The sequence below is a fragment of the Tamandua tetradactyla genome, chromosome 12, assembly GCF_023851605.1.
Source record: "Tamandua tetradactyla isolate mTamTet1 chromosome 12, mTamTet1.pri, whole genome shotgun sequence".
NCBI lineage: Eukaryota > Metazoa > Chordata > Mammalia > Pilosa > Myrmecophagidae > Tamandua > Tamandua tetradactyla.
In genome coordinates, this window is record NC_135338.1 from 2674055 (window position 1) to 2692652 (window position 18598).

The 18598-nt window shown below is 39.0% G+C and overlaps 1 protein-coding gene across 1 annotated transcript in view; it reads right to left on the minus strand.

Annotated features, from left to right (window-relative positions):
* Positions 1 to 4673: 4673 nt before the first annotated feature.
* Positions 4674 to 18598, minus strand: part of SYT16 (synaptotagmin 16) — a 220500-nt gene continuing 206575 nt past the window's right edge. Inside the window, exon 8 of the mRNA XM_077122439.1 lies at positions 4674 to 7399. Within this exon, the coding sequence (XP_076978554.1) occupies positions 7086 to 7399 (314 nt within the window). The 3' untranslated portion in view covers positions 4674 to 7085. The remainder of the gene's footprint in view (positions 7400 to 18598) is intronic.

Genomic DNA, 18598 nt, shown 5'->3' on the forward strand with positions numbered 1-18598 from the left:
AAATTAGAAAACAATTTTTTGACTATTCGCCAAGGTTGGGACACTCCCAATGCTACCCAGTTCCTAGGAATGCCTCAAATGTGTCTAGTTTTTAATAGCTAAGATAAGTTTTCCAAAGGAAAAAGGGAATTAGGCAGGGCTCTTCCTTCACATTGTCATCTCTTTCTAGCAGCTTCAGTCCTCAGTTCACTCTTTAAAAAAGAAAAGGCAGCCATGTCCTTCTCCATTAAAGCATGGAGCTTTATAAGAACTGTGTCACATTTGTTTGTACAGTCCTAGCATTCAAGTGTTTCGCTTACTGCCTTGCAAAGGGCATTCAATATTCAATTATAAAAGTCAAAATCCAACTTCTTTTTTATGTAATAACTCAGAGCACGGCTGGAATTGAATGCTCCATTTCTTTTCTCAAATACAAAACATAACCATTTATTTTGAAGGGAGGCATAGACTGACAAACAAGCGTATTTATTTCTTTCCTAGAGGCAGCGTAATAACTTCCATCTTCCTTCAATCTCCTATATTTAAGGGAGTGGGGGATAAATACACTAGTCAAGAATTAAAGGATACTAAAAGAACCCTTATTTCCCTGGAATTCTTACCAGAATCAAGTAAAAAATGGAATATTTGGAAACAGAGGCACTGGCTAAAGTAGAACTGTTTTATTAATCTGCTAATCAAACCAGCCCCTATCCCAGGACATAATATGTTTAATAAGTTTCTTTCGAGTGAATAAATTTTGTATAAGCCAAAACGATAAAAATAGGAAGTAGATATTTTAAGAGGGCCAAAAAATGCATAAATGTGACAATGCCAATGGAAAGCCAACCTTCACGTCATACTCAAAGCAAAATCGGTAACATTGGCACTCAAAAGCATGAAGTAAAACTGCTGTGGGGACACCTTAAGACATCATTAGTGAGCAATGGAGAGCAGCTACAACATCTGCAGCTTTGTTCTAAGAACATCCACAGGCCTCCATGGCTATGAGTGTGTTCCATGAAGCCTCAAGCTGTTTCACAGGTTCCACAGTGGCTCTAAATATAGCTGGTTATTGTCTATGTGTCTAGGAGATTTCTTTGTGACCCAAGAGAAACAAGAATAGTCAAAGCACCATTGGAGAGGAAACACATCCAAAGCCTGGATGCATCCCCAAAGTCTTTTAAACAAAATCCTGACAGGAACTCTCCAGAGAAAACCTTTTGTGACTCAGAGAAAAAATCAAGGCGAAGAAAATGTCCAAAGGGGCAGAGCAGAGCCCCAGAGTATTATTACTGTTGATGCTGTTTTGAGGTTACCTGTGGAGTATGAGACTTAGAATGAACTTTCAGAAGGCTATCTTCCTGGGAACTCCCATGCTCCCTTAGATATAACTAACACCTCACGTATATTTTTCTATTTATCCACAAAGATGTTGACGATGCGACATCCCTTGGCGATTCCCTCTCTGATGGTGCCAAGGTCCACTTCGAACCCTGGGCTTCCAAGAAGCCTTCTCATTAATTCATCCAATATATTTCACGTAACCCCAATGACTCATAACAAGGAACTCCACTCTTTTATGGCATGCAATTAGGAAATTAACAATTCTATACCAGTGAGCATTGTTTTAATTATGAAAACTAATTGCTTCAATGTGTAGTCACAGCGTTCCAAAAATTTTTAAGCTCTGGCCCATCCCAGCCAGCACAGTGTTAAACACCAGGGAATTAAAGCACACACACACACACACACACACACACATTTTAAAATTAATGCGAAAGGCCATTCATATAATTCTTATGTCCTGAGTTAAACCTCTCCTGATACAATTTAAGCAGATGCACTGATTCTGTCCACAGGGTCACAGAGACAAGCTTTGCCCTGTCCTCTTGGCGAGAGCTCCTTACATTCTAGATGGCTGTTATCAGAAATCACCCCACAAGCTTCTCACCTCCTGGCCAACTCTCAGTTCCCTACATCTTGAATTATCCCCATCTAAGATCCCCTCAACAAAGTGATTCTTACCCAGTTTCTTCATGCTTCTCCTTAGCTGGGAAGTCTAGAACTTGAGCCAGCGACTTTGGCACGGCTCGGGGTAGGGGGTGGAGGGTGGGGCACCACAGATTCATGTCCCAGTATCGATGCTCAGTTTAAAACCCAACTAGCACCTGCCTGATTCTCGGCGCTGCCTGAGACTGACCGTGCGGCGGTTCGCCCCTCACTACCTCTCCAGATGAAACGTGCACCAAGGTTTTTCTAAGTTCCCATTTCACTCTCCTCTTCACTCAAGGTTTGAAACCACTTGAGAACAACCAGACATCAACAAGTCACCTTTAAAAGCCATTTTAAAAATGAGTATCGGGTCTGATAGGATTCCTTTCATTATGATTGCTTAAGGAATAAAACTTTTTTTTAGAAAAAGAAACTTCTTAATAAAAGCTTTTAATATAACTTATTTTTAGTTCATCACGTAGATAACTTCTGATAGCTGCATTATGAGACCATTTAAAAAATTTTACCTATAAGAATATAATACTGATATATAATTTAAGGTTAAAAAAAATGTCCATTTTTTAAAAATGTCAGTGGAGTGCCTCACTATTTATTATAGCTTTTCAGATCAAAGCGGAAACATGGTCCCAGATTGCCAGTGTTTTCAAGTCTTTTGATGGGGCCCACCACGTGACCCCTCCATGTCGGCACGTTAAGAGGGGGCTGGGGGCAAGAGACACCAACAGAAGTAGGTCTTGTGTGCGATTTATCGAGATGTGTACACAAGCACTGAAAATGAGCAGCTCCCCCAAACTAAGGAGATGAAAGACAGTGATTGAGGCTCATTTGGGATTAATGATGAGTCAACTATACCAGGCTTATCTCTGATTAGGTTATCCAAAGACTTATTTTCTTTACAAATCCAGGCTGGCGTCAAGCTAGGCATATTGCATTGGTTACCTCATGAATATCTTTTTTAAAAGCTTATGAGGTAGATATTATTTCCATTTTCCAGTTGAAGAAACTGGGCATGGGTTGGCTAGTAACGCCACACAGGTAGCAGAGTTCCATCTCAACCCAGGCTAACCCCCTGCCTGTATCAATTTCACTGAAGCAAGTTAGAGGTGCTCCATTTCCCCCACCTTTAAGAATTTTTGAGAACTCCACCAGTTGTCAAAAATGATAGCTACTTAACCCCAAATGTCTTTTGGTTCATTAGTTTATCCTTCTTGAATATATGCCAGTGTATACTGAAGGTATCCAGCACATTCATTTATTCTTTATTCTTTCATACACATACATTATATCTTTTGCCCATTATTTTGTTTGATAGTTTTGCTGAGGATTTCCTTTGGAGCAAATGCAATGATTAATTTTAAGACAATAAAAATATGTTTGCATTTCAGAATTATCTATCATTCTCTTTTGTCTTGGATCAAATGGAACGGATTGTTCTTTAGTCATCATTTCCTCAAAACTAAGGGAAGATACCGCATGCATTTTCTAGTCCTGTTTATCATTAAAGAATGTGCCTCCATTAGATTTTGTGGCATTTACAAATAATCTCTTTCCTACTCATTTTTCTTATCTTAACATACCATCTTCTGCTGCAAAAGGATAGCCAGGCTTTCAGGAACCCCACAGTTCAATGCCTAGACTGGACCTCTATTTAAATGAATGGAGTAGTTATCAGGAAGCTCCTTTATTTGCTTTAATTGGATGGCGTTCTCAAATAATGCTTTAATTTGAAAGGAAAGAGGGTTTTGGTTCACTATATCTGGTACAGCCAAGATGTAAAGCACAGTGACTGACCAAGATGTAATTATAACTGCGAAACTATTGAGGGACATAACATGTTGAGAAGGCAGAGCCTGACTGTGTCAGGCTCATCGTAGCACCCAGCACTTCGGGGAATATCAACATTTGCGAATAATCAGATAACTTTCATTGAAGGAGGATCGGTTAACAGTACCTAACGTGCACCATAATGCAATACCACTCTCCTTTTCCCTTTGGATCATAGCCATGGTACATTCTCAAACATCTGTGCAGATGAAAATGCAGGGTCTAATACCTCCAAAAGCATTACAGACTCTTCTTATGGTAGAGGAGGCAAGACCTCCCCTGACAGTTATGCAGCTTCAGCAAAAACAGAGTCCAAAACAACTGTGCATCACAGAAGGAGCTAGTGAAGGGCAGAGAACACGAGAGCAGGTGCTCGGCTCCCGGGTGAATGATCCATTTAAACACCCAACAATAGTCAGAGGGGAGCGGGGAGCGCCTCAGCCATCTCTAAGACCGGAGAAACAGCACTTTCCAATTCAGAATAAACTCACTCCCTGAAAGAAGGCACACTATAAAGCAAATTTCCATAAACTGCGGGCATCATTTGCCCTCAACTATATTATTTGAAAAGCATGCTCTTTGGGGGAAAAAAAATCACTGAATGAACTGCTCATGGAAACAAAATATTGGTATTCTTCAGTTTCAAAGACCCCCATGAGCTATTAATCATTAGCTAGATAAAGTAGGCAAAAGCCGCTTTTTCAATGCAGAACGAACTAATTATCTTTCATAACTCTTTTGAGAAGCAAATGTAGCTGCAAAAGCTCAAATGAAAAACATGTTAAATGCATTTGTGTCTAGACTTCGCCAAGAAAATAATGAGAGTTTAAATGCGCAAAATCAAAAGATCTCTCTAAACTAGAATTTCAAATCAGCGTAAAAAAGAAATCAGCCTCATATTTTAATGTATCTTGTGATTAGCATTTTATATTTATAAATCAGCATTATGGTAGTCAGATGTGCATGCATCCTACATGGTGAGTAGCACCAGAACAGGTATTAGGAAAATTATAAAATTTTAATAAATTATAAAAAAATTTTTAAAAACACTTTACAGGCAACCCTTCCCTGAATCTTAGGCTAATTGCTGGAAAGTAAATCAAACGTGCAAGGATGTCTCACTTCATCAGCAGAAAACCTTAAAAATGGGTGGGTCAAGGCAGCAGAAAAGGAAGCAAAGGTGATTATTGGGCAGCACGAAGTAAGGGACGTGGTCAAATGTAGAGCAGGAGACTATGAGGAGGAAAAATCCTGGGCGGTCTGTACAATATATGTGGATGTTTTTCAAATGTAAATTTTAAAGTGAATGCTGCTTTTATGTTACTGCATAAAGGAAAGCTAACGAGGCTGCTCTACTTCCCTTCAAACACAAGGGCATAAAGAGAGTAAGGGATGTGAAAAGCCAATTCTTTGTGCTGCTGCTTAATCAATCGCACTCAGTTCTCCTTGATGACATGGGCATGCTGCAAAGACCACTCAGCAGTTAATGGATATAATGTTGGAGAAGCACTTTGAGGTCTTCCAAAGAGAGGTAGGGGAAAAATCCAAAGGAGCATGGTTTTATTACCTATTCTTAATAACTGAGTAGCATTATATATGAAATGCCTATGAACTGAAAATAAAATTAACATGTTAATTTATTTTGCTAATTCTAACTCTTCTGTGGGAAATCACTTCTTTCAAAAGGTGCAACCTGCAATTATAGTAGAGTTATCCAATGCCCTAGTCAGGTCTTGTCGGGATAACCAGTACACACTGCAAGGAATAAATATGTTCGTCAAGTGGTACAGCCTACGCTTACAATCTGTCCGCACGGGGAGCCGAGGAGGAGTTATGTGTTTTTAACTGTATACATCCATCACTAGCTATCACTCTTCCCACAGACAGGAAAAAGTCAACAATGAAACATAAGAGCTAAAAATAAATGACTGCGCAATTGCTCAGAAGAGTTGCACGTTGGGCATAGTGCTAAATGTACACACATTCCTTCCCTTCTTTTATGTCTGCCAATTTAAAGTTATTGAAATCAAGAGCTCACATCTAAGAATAAGGAAAAATAAACATGCACTGCAAAATATGTAAAAGTCAGTCAGAAGTAAAATTCCATGCTAATAAGCATACCAGCTCAGCATCCTAAGTGGCATGTGCCCAGAATGCAAGTAAAGACTCAAATACATTGCTGCTAATACCAGGAAAAAATGACAATTATAGGCACTTCAAATACTAAGAGAATAATTTAGTGTCATTCCATGCGAGCTGAAAAGATTTCGGCATTCATAGATGTTGTTACCACATTTGTTTCTAAAAGTCAATCGAATTAATATTAATCATGGACCTATTGTGTGCCATTTACTATGTTCTAATGGTTGAAAATATTGCATAAAAAGAATATGATTTGCATGCAAAAGCACTTTCAGAATACATATAAAACTAAATGTAGAAAAATTATAGTCCAAAAGGAGAACTCTGGATTTAGAAAATCAATAAATCCATTACTTAAATCAGTTTTCGGTTTTCTTCTCATTCTGTAAGAATTTATCCTTCTGTATTTATTCTGAGAAAGACAGCCCAAAAACCTTGAAAGTTACAAGTTTGAAATCTTACATATTTGAAAGGAGACAAATTCTTGCAACAGTGGCTTTTGAACTCATTTTTAGCCTCAAAAAAAACTCATCTAACCAAATCTCATAGGAAACCCCAATATATAAATAAGAGGTATTATAGGAATACAATTGTTTTATAAGCACAAGTTTACAACATCTATTTTTATGTAAATAAATGAAGGATTTTTTGATGAAAAGAAAATGTGAAATAGAGGACTATGAATGGCAGTTATATTCTTTTCTCAGCCTCAGAATCGAATTTGTTTCTGTATTTCAAGGTTTCCATTTTTTTTTTTTGCATTTATTAAGAAAATTTTGTTTATCCAGATAGGTGATGACAAACAATAACATTTAACAGATCCTTTGCATCTCTTCAAGCAAAGAAAGAGCAGGAAAAGCTTTATTCCATAGTCTAAACAAAAATGTGATGACAGCACAAATTAACCATTATCAATTGTCTCAATTATGGTCCCATTTTGGCTGTGTATGTGGGTTTCTTTTTCAATTAGAACACTGAATCCCCAATCAAATCTCACAGAAACCCCAAAGCTCCACCCAGAGCGCCCCAAGGGTTAGAATTCCCATCTGCAAGCCTGTCTTTCCAAAGCCCCCCAGGTGTTCTGACTGGGTGTCAAAGTCAGCCACACAGGGGCAAGGAGGACGCAGCTAGGACTCGAGCAGGGCATGCCATCTGCAGACCTGCTGGCCTGCAGTTTCCTTCATCTGCACCCAGTGGTCCTGTGCGTCCTCACCACTGCTGTTCAGACCGAGAGCAATCCAACCTATCATCTCCTTACGCTTCATAGCGCGCCGGTTATACACAGAGATCATCAGCGTCACATCCGAGAGCTGAAAGAGGGCCACCTGGAAAACAAAGGTTTCCTTGTAGACAGGATTGGGCTGACCACGGCGAATGGATGTCTTGCAGCTGGAGATCTCCTGGCCCACAGAATTGAGGAGAAAAAGCTTTCCGTACGTATCTAGGACAGAGAAAAGAAAGAAAGAAAGAAAGAAAAAACACCAGTCCATTCTGCTTTGCTAATATGCTGTAGTATTTATATGGGGTGCACATTTCTCCTTTCAACATTACCACTCAGCATCCTTCGACCTGGTGCTTGCTGACAGATCAACGCGTCTTGCATGAATTACTAAAGGAGTGTGTTACCTTGAGTGCCTGATGCTCCATGCAGCTCCCATCAGGCACGTCTCTGAGGTCCATTAGAACTTGTACACATGCACAGGATTCACACAGGCATATGCATCAGAGGCGAATAGTGTAAGCATGCGTGTAAAAGTGTTTGTGGATATACACCAGTTCCTTGTCCGTACCTTATTTATGTATCAAGAAAAATATATATTTTTTGCTTTACATGTGCTTTTCTTTTCCTAGTCAAATACTCTTTTATGCCTGGGGCAAAGACTCTCTTCTCTCCTCCACTCTGTACATACTCTTTAGGTCATCTCATCCATACCTGTGGCTTCAGTGACAGCTACCAGGTCTGTGGCTCTGGCCCAGACCTCTCTTCCAAGCTCAAGACCCAAATGAATGTCATACATTCCAAATCTTGGACATTCTACATGTATCTCATACTCAACATACTCCCCACTCCCAACATTTGCTGCTAGGGTGTCCCACTTCTCTGGAAACAGCAGCATCGTCCAATTATCTAAGCCATAATTTGGGACTTCACTGTGGCAAGACTGGCTTCCTCATCTCCAGTCCAGCCATTCAATCACTCGTTCTGTTGATTCTATCTCCTAAGTAACTTCCAAATCTACCTGCTTCTTTTCATCCGGACTGCCACTGTACACCGTAAACTCAGGACACCAGCATCTCTACACACTCACTGATATGACAGCCAGTGGACTGTCCCAACCCCACAGCCAGAACAATCTTTGTAAGATGCAAATTCGGTCATGCTGCTCTCGCTAAGAAACAAAAACCTTTCAATGATTTCCCATGAGTCATAAAACAAATGCTAAATTTCCTTGCATAGATTACATACCCTAGCCCTGTTTATCTTCGGCTCTGATCTCACAGCTGTTGCTTTCAAACACTGCATTTCTACCATTTCGAACTATCCTCATCGCTCCAACCCGCCCTGCTCTCTTTCCCTCTGACTTTTGCACATGCTGTTTCCTCACTGTGAACAATATGCCCTCCCATGCCCTGCAGTCCCACCTTCACACTACTTCAATCGTTAAGTCCAGTTTGGACATCACTTCCAAACTCCACTAAATCTGGTTCAGATAACCCTTCCGAGGGCTCCACCAAAACCTAGTTTTAACCTATTGAAGCGCTTATCAGATAATCCAATATTATTATTCTTATAACATTCTTAGACTATTATTCTTATCTGCAATTGTAGAGAAAGGGATTGCCCTGGATGGCACTGAACTCCCAATGTGTGGCCTAGTGACATCTGCTAGACATTCAACAAATATTTTATAACGAATTTTGTTGACTAGCTATGGAGCTCAATGCTCTTTTTTTTTTTTAACCTCAAGATTCAAACCTATAAAATGAAGCCAAGAACACTGCTTTTGTCATCCCTGTACTATAATGCTATAAAATGGAAACAAAACATCTAAACTGTACTATATCTAAATATCTACTACTTTTGCTAAAATTCCTCATTGATTTGTTACAAAGAAAAAATCTGTTAAGATAATTATATTTTTATTTTTATTCAACTCACATGATTTAGCAATTTCTTGACTCTCTCATAATTATTAGAGAACTTTTACAATTTTTACCACTAACTCATGCACATACTATTCTTTTTAAAATCTAAGCATTATGATATTTTCTCCAATCTATCAATCTGGACATTTTGTTCAATACGGGCTTCAAGTGTTTATTGCTCATTTTCCCACCTAACAAGCAGTCAAACTCTTCAAAGGGTAAACCCAGATCTCTGTAATTTTCTGTTCTTTCCAAGAGCATCGTAAGATAGGAAACAAATTACAACCTGCAGTTTTCTTTCTATGTTGATCTTTTTCTATTCCGGTTTGATGTGTTATTTTATGCACTTATCTGCTGAGAAACACAAGGTGTGAAATTACACTTCAGGTGTGAAAACACTTCTCTGTCTCAGAAACAGGGCTCTCCACTCTTCAAACTGTTCTATGGGAAAAAAAGCTGTCAGAAAACCGACAATAGGGGAGTGAATTTGCATTTCCACAGCTGTACAGCTAGCTACATAATTTCTCTAGGAAAAGTTCAATCCAGTCACTGAATTGCTCTGGCAATTCTACTGCCCGTTATGCCAGTGGGGATTTGATTAATCTTGCAAACAAGGACCTCCTCATTTGTCACATTTGCTGGATTTTTTTTTCTTTTTTGTTTGATTTTTAAGAAATAAGATATTTTAAAAAATAAGATCCCTGAGTAATCTCTCCTAGAGTCTTTCCAACTTTTCTCACTAGAAGACTACTATACTGGATTTGAAGTTTATCATTTCCACATATGTTTTTAGACTTTCACTATATAAACAGTTGTAGATAAAGATATTCAAAATATCTTTTGCACCTTAAAAAATTCTTAAATAACATGGTAGTCTATGTCTTTCTCAGTCTTGTTTTATTACTCAGCATTAACTTTTCTGTTATCCATATAGATGCACATACCTGTGGTTCATTTATTTTAATTAATGTGCAGAATTTCAGTGTATGAATAAGCCGCAATCCGCTTACCCAATCTCCTAATTAATGGACATTTAATTCTTACAATAATCAAGAATTTAAAAGATTTCATTAGCATACAAAACATAATCCCACATTTTACAGTGCACAAATATTTCTCTAGGATATGCCTAGGAGTCAATCATTGTGCTTGTTTTGAGTTCTAGACACAAAACCTTTGCTGGTTATACTTATTGTTAATATCTTCTCCCTGAGGCTTATCTTTCACTTTGTTTATAGTGTCTTATGTTGTAAAAATATTGCGAATTTTTGTGGAATCAGATTTATCACTGCTTTCCTTTTCAGTTGATTTTTTTAAAAAAAAAATTTAAGAAATCTTATCCAAACTCAATAGTCTCCCATAAATTCCTTCTATAAGCCTTAAGAATTTGCTTTTCACATATGATCTTTAATCCATCTGGAAGTCATCAAGTGTGGTATGAGGTAAGGATTTCCTTTTTTCCTTGTGGGAAGCATTATTCATTAAATAGTCCATTTTTTCCCTACTGATTTAATATACTTCTGTAAGATGCCAAGTTCCCGGATCTGAGCATCTCTTTCTACACCTATTAGCAAAATCATATTTATCATCATCTCTTTTAATATGCTTTGTTATCTGCTAGGAAAAGTTCTCCTGTCATCTTTAAAACTGTTTCAGTTATTCTAAACTCTTTCTTGGTTATAATTTGCTATAACACATGAATTTTAGTATAGACTTGTTAAATTACGTAAAAACAAAACAAAACTACAAAATGTACAGAGAAAAACAAACCAGAAACTACCGTTGGGATTTTTGTTGGAATTGTACCGGATTTGTAGATTAACTGAGAAGAGGTTATTTACACGATTTGGAGTATTCTCAGCAATGAACATTGTATATCTCTCTATCATGTTTTCTTTGGGATATTTCAAAATGTATGGTAATTTTTCATTAGTTTTCTTACTCACCTTTTGGTAATGTTATAATTTGGAATCATATGTGTTGTTGCTGTTTTAAATAGTAAAATTTGAAAACTCTACTTTCTAATTCTTTGTACCTGATACATTAGGACACAATTGGTTTTGTATTGTAAGAAATTTCTTAGTTTAAATTTGTAAACTTTCTTGTATCTTCAATGTGAATAACCAAATTTTCTACCAAAAAGGGGGGAGGGCGGGGGGGACAATTTTGTTTCTTCTTTTCAAGAGTTTTCTCTTTCTTTTTCTTATTCTACTATGCTGCCTGGAGCTCCAAGTGAAATGCTGAGTAAGGCTGATGATCCTAAGAAGCCTTACCTTGTTTCTCCTGACTTTAAAAGGATTGTAGGATGAAGAACGATGGTTAGTGTTGATTTTCTCAAAATGTCCACTACTGGGTTAAGCAAGTGTCTGTGTTTGCCACATATTCAATCCAGTCACCAAACTGCTCTGACAATTCTACTGCCAGAGCACGTCTATCTTTCTAAGCTCTTTTGTGTACTAAAGGGTCATAAAGCCTAAAAACTACATTCTTCAAAATCTTTTGCTGGTGAGGTTCCAGCTAGTATCCATTAACGAAAGGATAACGTGTGAGACTAGAAAAGAGAAGCAGAGCCACTATTTTCCAGTAGTAATTGTGGGCGCACGTGGGAGCAGATGGCAAAGGGCCACCTGCGGTGTTCAAACTTCCTTATGGGAATCGCCCCTTTTGTGGGCACAGGAAACCTCCCTGTGATGCCTGCGCATCTGGATTTCCTGGAAGCAGCCTTCCTGAACTTCACTCCTCAGTCTTCCGATGGGTTAGTGTTCAGTTAAACAATTTCTGACTCAAAATACATCGAGTATTTTCTGCTTTCCTCACAAAATCTGACAGTTATATTAACTGGTCATCTGAACCGGGATGTTGCCATAAAAAAAAAAAAAAGACATTTGGCCTAGAATTTCAGTGCCAGGTGATGACGAAACTGAGTTCGGAGGCTGGAACAGCGGGATATATAATCTGTACTATGTGGTGGTAAAACTGTCATCTGTCTTGACTGGGAAGGAAGACCATATGCCTGGTGAGGCTGTTACTCTGCAGAAACAGGTTGAAAAACAGAAGGTTAGAAATGAGTAGTTAGTACTGTCGGCTACATTGGGGAGAAGAAAAATGTATATAAGCTTAGGAATGAACTGACCAGTGTAAAAGGAAAAAGGAAAGGAAAGAGACAGAATCCAGAAATTCAGACCCTTTTATGGTTAGAAAAGCAAGCTGCTTTCAGATCTCCAAATAGTAAAAGACGGGATCTTAAAAGCCTTTAAGCTACAAAGGCCCAGCAAACTCTCAGGTGAACACCCCGATAAGGGTTCCGATCAAACATCAAATGAAGGGCGTGGCCTTAATTCCAGCAGGTGTGAGTGGGGTGGGCCACGTGACTCAGCTCTGAACACACAGGTGTGAGAAGTGATGAAGCTTAGCTTCGGTCACGGCTAGAGTCAACTGTCCTCACCCAAGCAAGAAATCCTCTACGCCTTTTCTTCCCCTTTCATGGCAACAATGGAGGCCACTTTTTTTTTTTTTGCAGTCTATTTAAAAATACATATGGCAGGGGTGCACGGGTGGTTCAGTGGTAGAATTCTCACCTGCCATGCGGGAGACCCGAGTTCGATTCCCGGCCCATGCACCGCTCCCCCACTCGCCAAAAAAAGAAGAAAACACCGTGAACAAAATTCCCTATCACATATCTGCCTCTGTATGTGTGTCCGTGTATGTATAGATATACATATACGTAAGGAGAGACATAAAAATGTGTACATGACACAAAATTTCCAATTTAGACCACTTGCACATGAACAATTCATCGATATTAATTACACCCATAATATTGTGATAGCATCACCACCATCCATTAACAAAACATTTTCATCACCCTAAATAGAAATTCTGTACCCATTAAACAATAACACCTGTAGGTTTATTTGTTACTGTAACATAGCCTAGCCAGACTGTACTGACTAATACACCTCCTGTCACCCATCTGCCAAGACTTATTTTATTATTAATGGATAGTGCATTTTTTCAAAAGCTTCTGAATCTATTAAGATCTTCATAATTTTTCTCATAAATCAGTTAATATGGTGAATTATGCTAGCAGATTTTACTAATGTTAAATCATTCCTGCTTTCCTAAACTAGGACTGATTTGTTGATAATATATTCTTTTTTTCTTACACATTATGAGACTAAGTGGGCCCAATATAAACTGCAATTGGCATGAGAGAGTTTGGGGAAAAAAGACTGGGAGAGACTGGAAAGGAGAGCAAGGTATTAATTTAATCATATATCTACACTTTACCTTGCAAATTTAGACTTTTTACATTAATTATGATCATTGATAGATTTTCATTATTTTTGTTGTTTGGGTTTGTGCTTTGTATTTATTCAGCATCTTCTATGCTTTTAAAAAATCCCTTGCTTGGTAGACTTCTGGGAAGATGGCCCACTAGAGTAGCTCGAGATCATCCCTGCTCCACAGAAAAGTTCGAGTAGGGACAGGAGGGCGACTGAGGCAGCGATTTGGGAGTGCAGCTGACCTGGGAGAGCCTCCTGCATGGCAGCCCTGGTGGCAGAGGCCGAGGAACTGAGAGGCAGAAAGCTGCAGCCTGGTGCGAAAGCATGGAGCAAGGAACCCATGGGAGTGCACGGACGGGAGTGCAGGACTAGGAAGTAAGCCAGGCTACATTCCTTGGGCAAACTACTCTCACGGTCACAGCCCCATAACCGGTGACTCACCCCACACCCCACACCCCACACCCCTGAACCCCATCACCCACTCCCATTCCCCGCGCTCCAGGCACCCCCACCCCACCAGCCCCCAGTGCGCATACCTGCCCCAACCCCTCACCCCAAGTGCAGCCCAACCCACCTCTCCTGCACCCCTCCTGAGCACTGCCTTCTTCTCCCTGTTCCCTGCAGGCTGTTGCCAGCACATAAAGGCCACAGGCGCTGACCTCCATACCTAGGCTACCCCCACCCCCCACCACAGTGTCACATGGCCTCACCCGCCCTCCCTGAACTCAGCATATCTGTTCAAGGCACTCCCAGGCCCACGCAGGTGCACAGGACCCCAATCACCTCATTCAGCTCTGAGAGCCACACTTCACAGCAGTCCGAGAACCTCACATGCACACAGCCCTCAGCCTCACTTCCCAGCTCTGAGAAAGTGCCAACCTCTGCAGCGGGTCACATCTGCCCCCAATCCATGAAGATTTAATGCTGACCTGCTGCCACAGCTCTACACATGTGCACAAAGGGCCCCGTGCCTTAGACCAGTGCACACCAGGGTTATGCCCCCCAGACCAGTGCACACGCACAGCTACATCCTGACTGGCTGCTGAGCGCCCACATTCATAAGCATCAGCAACCCCATACCTGCCCTGAGACAAATCACCACACTGAGTGCTCCACCCCGAGCCCTGCTCCCTGCTGTGCAACCATCCCACAAACACAAGGCCTAAGACTCCTGAAAGAAATCAGCTCCCAAAGTAAATCAATCAACATATTTATAGGTCTTGAAGACAGCGCAAGACCACTAAGCATATCACAATGCAGACAGATAGAGCCCTGCCTAATGACCAAATTAAACCACCAGGGGAGACACAGACATTGGAACACCTGATCAAAGATATTCATACAATCCTACTTAATAAAATAAGTGGGACAGCAAATGACATAAAGGAGATCAAGAAGAAAATAGAAGCGCACAATGAGGAATTTGAAAGAATAAATAGAAAAATAGCAGATATCACAGAGAGCAAAGACTCTGTTGACCAAAGAAAAAAGCATAGTAGAGGCACACAACATCAGATTTAAGAGACAGAAGAAAGAATAAGTGATATAGAGGGCAGGATAATTGATTTCAAAGACTCAAAACAGCAAATGGTAAAAAAGATGGGAAAAAATTGAGGAAACTCAGGGAAATGATAGGCAAAACAAACTGCACAAATATAAGGATCACTGGTGTCCCAGAAAGAGAAGAGAGGAGTAAAGGAGTAAAGTTGAGGATATAATGGGGGAAAACTTCCCAACCCTCATAAAGGACATAAATATACAAGTCAAAGAAGCCCAAAGAACTCCAAAAAGAATAAATCCAAATAGGCCTTCCTCAAGGCACATACTAATCAGTCTGTCAAATGTTGAAGAGAAGCAGAAAATCCTGAGAGTAGCAAGAGAAAAACAATCTACTACACACAAGGGAAACCAAATGAGACTGAGTTCAGCTTACTCAACTAGCACCCTGGAGGCAAGAAGGCAGTGGTATGAAATATTCAAGATCCTGAAAGAGAAAAACTTCAAGCCTAGAATTCTGTACCCAGCCAAATTATCCTTCAAAATTAAGGAAGAGATTAAAATTTTCACAGACAAAGTAGGCCTGAAAGAATTTGTCAACAAGAGACTGGCCTACAAAAAATACTAATAGGCGTTCTAACAGCTGAAAAAAAAAAAGCCAGGAGAGGAAGGTCTGCAGGAGGGTACAGAATTGAAGAGTACCACTAAGATTAATTTAAAGAATACAAAGAAAAAGAGGGAAAAGAACACATAGATCTGACAAACAAAAATGAAAGATAAGATGGTGGAATCAAGAAACACCTTTTCAGTAATAAGTTTGAATGTTAATGGGCTAAACTTACCAATTAAAAGATACAGATTGGCAGAATGGATTAAGAAACATAATTCAGCTATATGACGCTTACAAGAGACTCATCTTAGACACAAGGATACAAATAGATCGAAAGCGAAAAGATGGAAAAAGATTTTCCATGCAATTTGTGACCAAAAGAAAGCAGGAGTAGCTACACTAATATCAGATTAATAGACTTTAAATGTAAAGACATCATAAGAGACAAAGAAGGGCACTATATACTAAAGGGTCAATTCACCAAGAAGATATAAGAATCATAAATGTTTATGCTCCCAAACAAGGAGCACCAAAGTACATGAGGCAGACATTGGCAAATTTGAAGGGAGTGATAGATGTTTCAACAATGATAGCAGGAGATTTCAATACACCACTCTCCTCCATAGACAGAACAAGCAGACAGAAGATCAACAAGGATATAGAGAAGTTAAATAACTTGATAAATGAATTAGAACTAACAGACATATATAGGTCATTGCACCCCAAAATACAAGGATATACATTCTTCTCTAGAGCTCATGGAACATTCTCCAGGATAGATCATATGCTGGGGCACAAAACAGGTCTTTATAAATTTAAAAACACTGAAATTATTTAAAGCACTTAGTTTGATCACAATGGGAAGAAGTTGGATCTCAATAACCACCAAAGAATGAGAACATTCACAAATGTATGGAGATTAAACAACACACTCTTAAACAACCAGTGGATCAAAGAAGAAATTACTAGAGAAATCAGTAGCTATCTGGAGATGAATGAAAATGAGAATACAACTTATCAGAACTCATACGATGTGGCAAAGGCTGTGCTGAGAGGGAAATTTATTGCCCTAAATGCCTATATTAAAAAACAAGAAAGACAAAAAATCGAGGACTTAACAGCACACCTGGAGGAACTTGAGCAAGAACAGGAAACTAGCACCAAAGCAAACAGAAGAAGAAAAATAACAAAGATTAAAGCAGAGATAAATGAATGGGAGAACAAAAGAACAATAGAAAGAACCAACAAAACCAAAAGCTGGTTCTTTGAGAAAGTCAATAAAATTGATGGGCCATTAGCAAGACTGACAAAGAAAAAGAGAGAAGATGCAAATAAAATCAGAAATGAGAAGGAGTGGGTTACCACAGACCCTGAAGAAATAAAAGAAACTATAAGAGGATACTATGAACAACTATATGCCAACAACAGGACAGCTTAGATGAAAGGGACAAATTCCTGGAGACACACAAAGAAGCTACACTGATTCAGGAAGAAACAGAAGATCTCAACAAACCAATCACAAGTAAAGTAATTCAATCAGTCATAAAAAATCTTCCTACAAAGAAAAGCCCAGAGTGAGATGGCTTTACAGGGGAATTTTAATAAACATTCCAGAAAGAACAAACATCAACCCTGCTCAAACTTTTCAAAAAAAAAATTGAGGAAAAAGTAACACTACCTAACTCATTTTATGAAACTAGTATCACTTTAACACCAAAACTGGGTAAAGTTGCTATAAGAAAGGGAAACTACAGACCAATCTCCCTAATGAACATAGATGCAAAAATTCTCAGTAAAATAAGCAAATTGAATCCAACAACACATTAAAAGAATTATACACCATGACCAAGTGAGGTTTATCCAGGAATGCAAGGATGGTTCAACACAAGAAAATCAATTAATGTAATACAGCACATTAACAAATCAAAAGGGAAAAATCACATGATCACCTTGATTGATGCTGAAAAAGCATACAACAAAATTCAACATCCTTTTCTGATAGAAACACTCCAAAAGATAAGAATCAAAGGCAACTACCTCAATACGATAAAGGTAGTTACCTTTGATTCTTATGAGCTATATGAAAATGAACCATATGAAAAAACAATAGCCAGCATCATACTCAATGGAGAGAGATGGGAAGCCTTCCCCCTAAGATCAGGTACAAGACAAGGATGCCCACTGTCACCACTATTATTCAACATTGTGCTAGAAGTTCTAGCTAGAGCTGTCAGGAAGGACAAAGAAATAAAACCATCCAAATTGGAAAGGAAGAAGTAAAACTCTCATTATTTGCAGATCATATGATACTATACTTGGAAGATCCTGAGAAATCTACAGCAAAGTTACCTCAACTAATAAACAAATTCAGCAAGGTGACAGGATATAAAATTAATGTGCAAAAATCAGTAATATTTCTATACACAAGCAATGACCTCGCTGAGGAGTCAGTTATGGAAAAAATGTCATTCAAAATAGCAACTAAAAGAATCAAGTACTTAGGAATGAACCTAACTAGGGATGTGAAGGACTTGTACACAGAAAACTACATAATATTGCTAAAAGAAATCAGAGGAGATCTAAATAGGTGGAAAGACATTCCCTACTCATGGATAGGAAGGCTAAATATAGTTAAGATGTCAATTCTCCCCCAAGTTGGTCTACAGATTCAACACAGTACCAATCAAAATTCCAACAACCTACCTTAAAGATTTGGAAAAGCTAACTTCCAAATTCATCTGGAAGGAAAACAGACCCTGAATAGGTAAAATCATTCTTAAAAAAAAGTTGGAGGACTAACATTCCCTGTCTTTTAAACCGATTATAAAGCCACAATGGCCAAAACAGCGTGGTACTGGCACAAAGATAGAAGCATTGACCAATGGAATTGAATCAAGAGTGCAGAAATAGACCACCAAATCTATGGTCAACTGATTTTTGACAAGGACCCCAAATCCTCTGAACTGGGACAAAATAGTCTTTTCAATAATTGGGCATGGAAGAACTGGATATCAGTGGCCAAAAGAATGAAAGAGGACCCCTGTCTTACACCCGACACAAAAATTATCTCAAAGTGGATCAAACACCTAAATATAAGTGC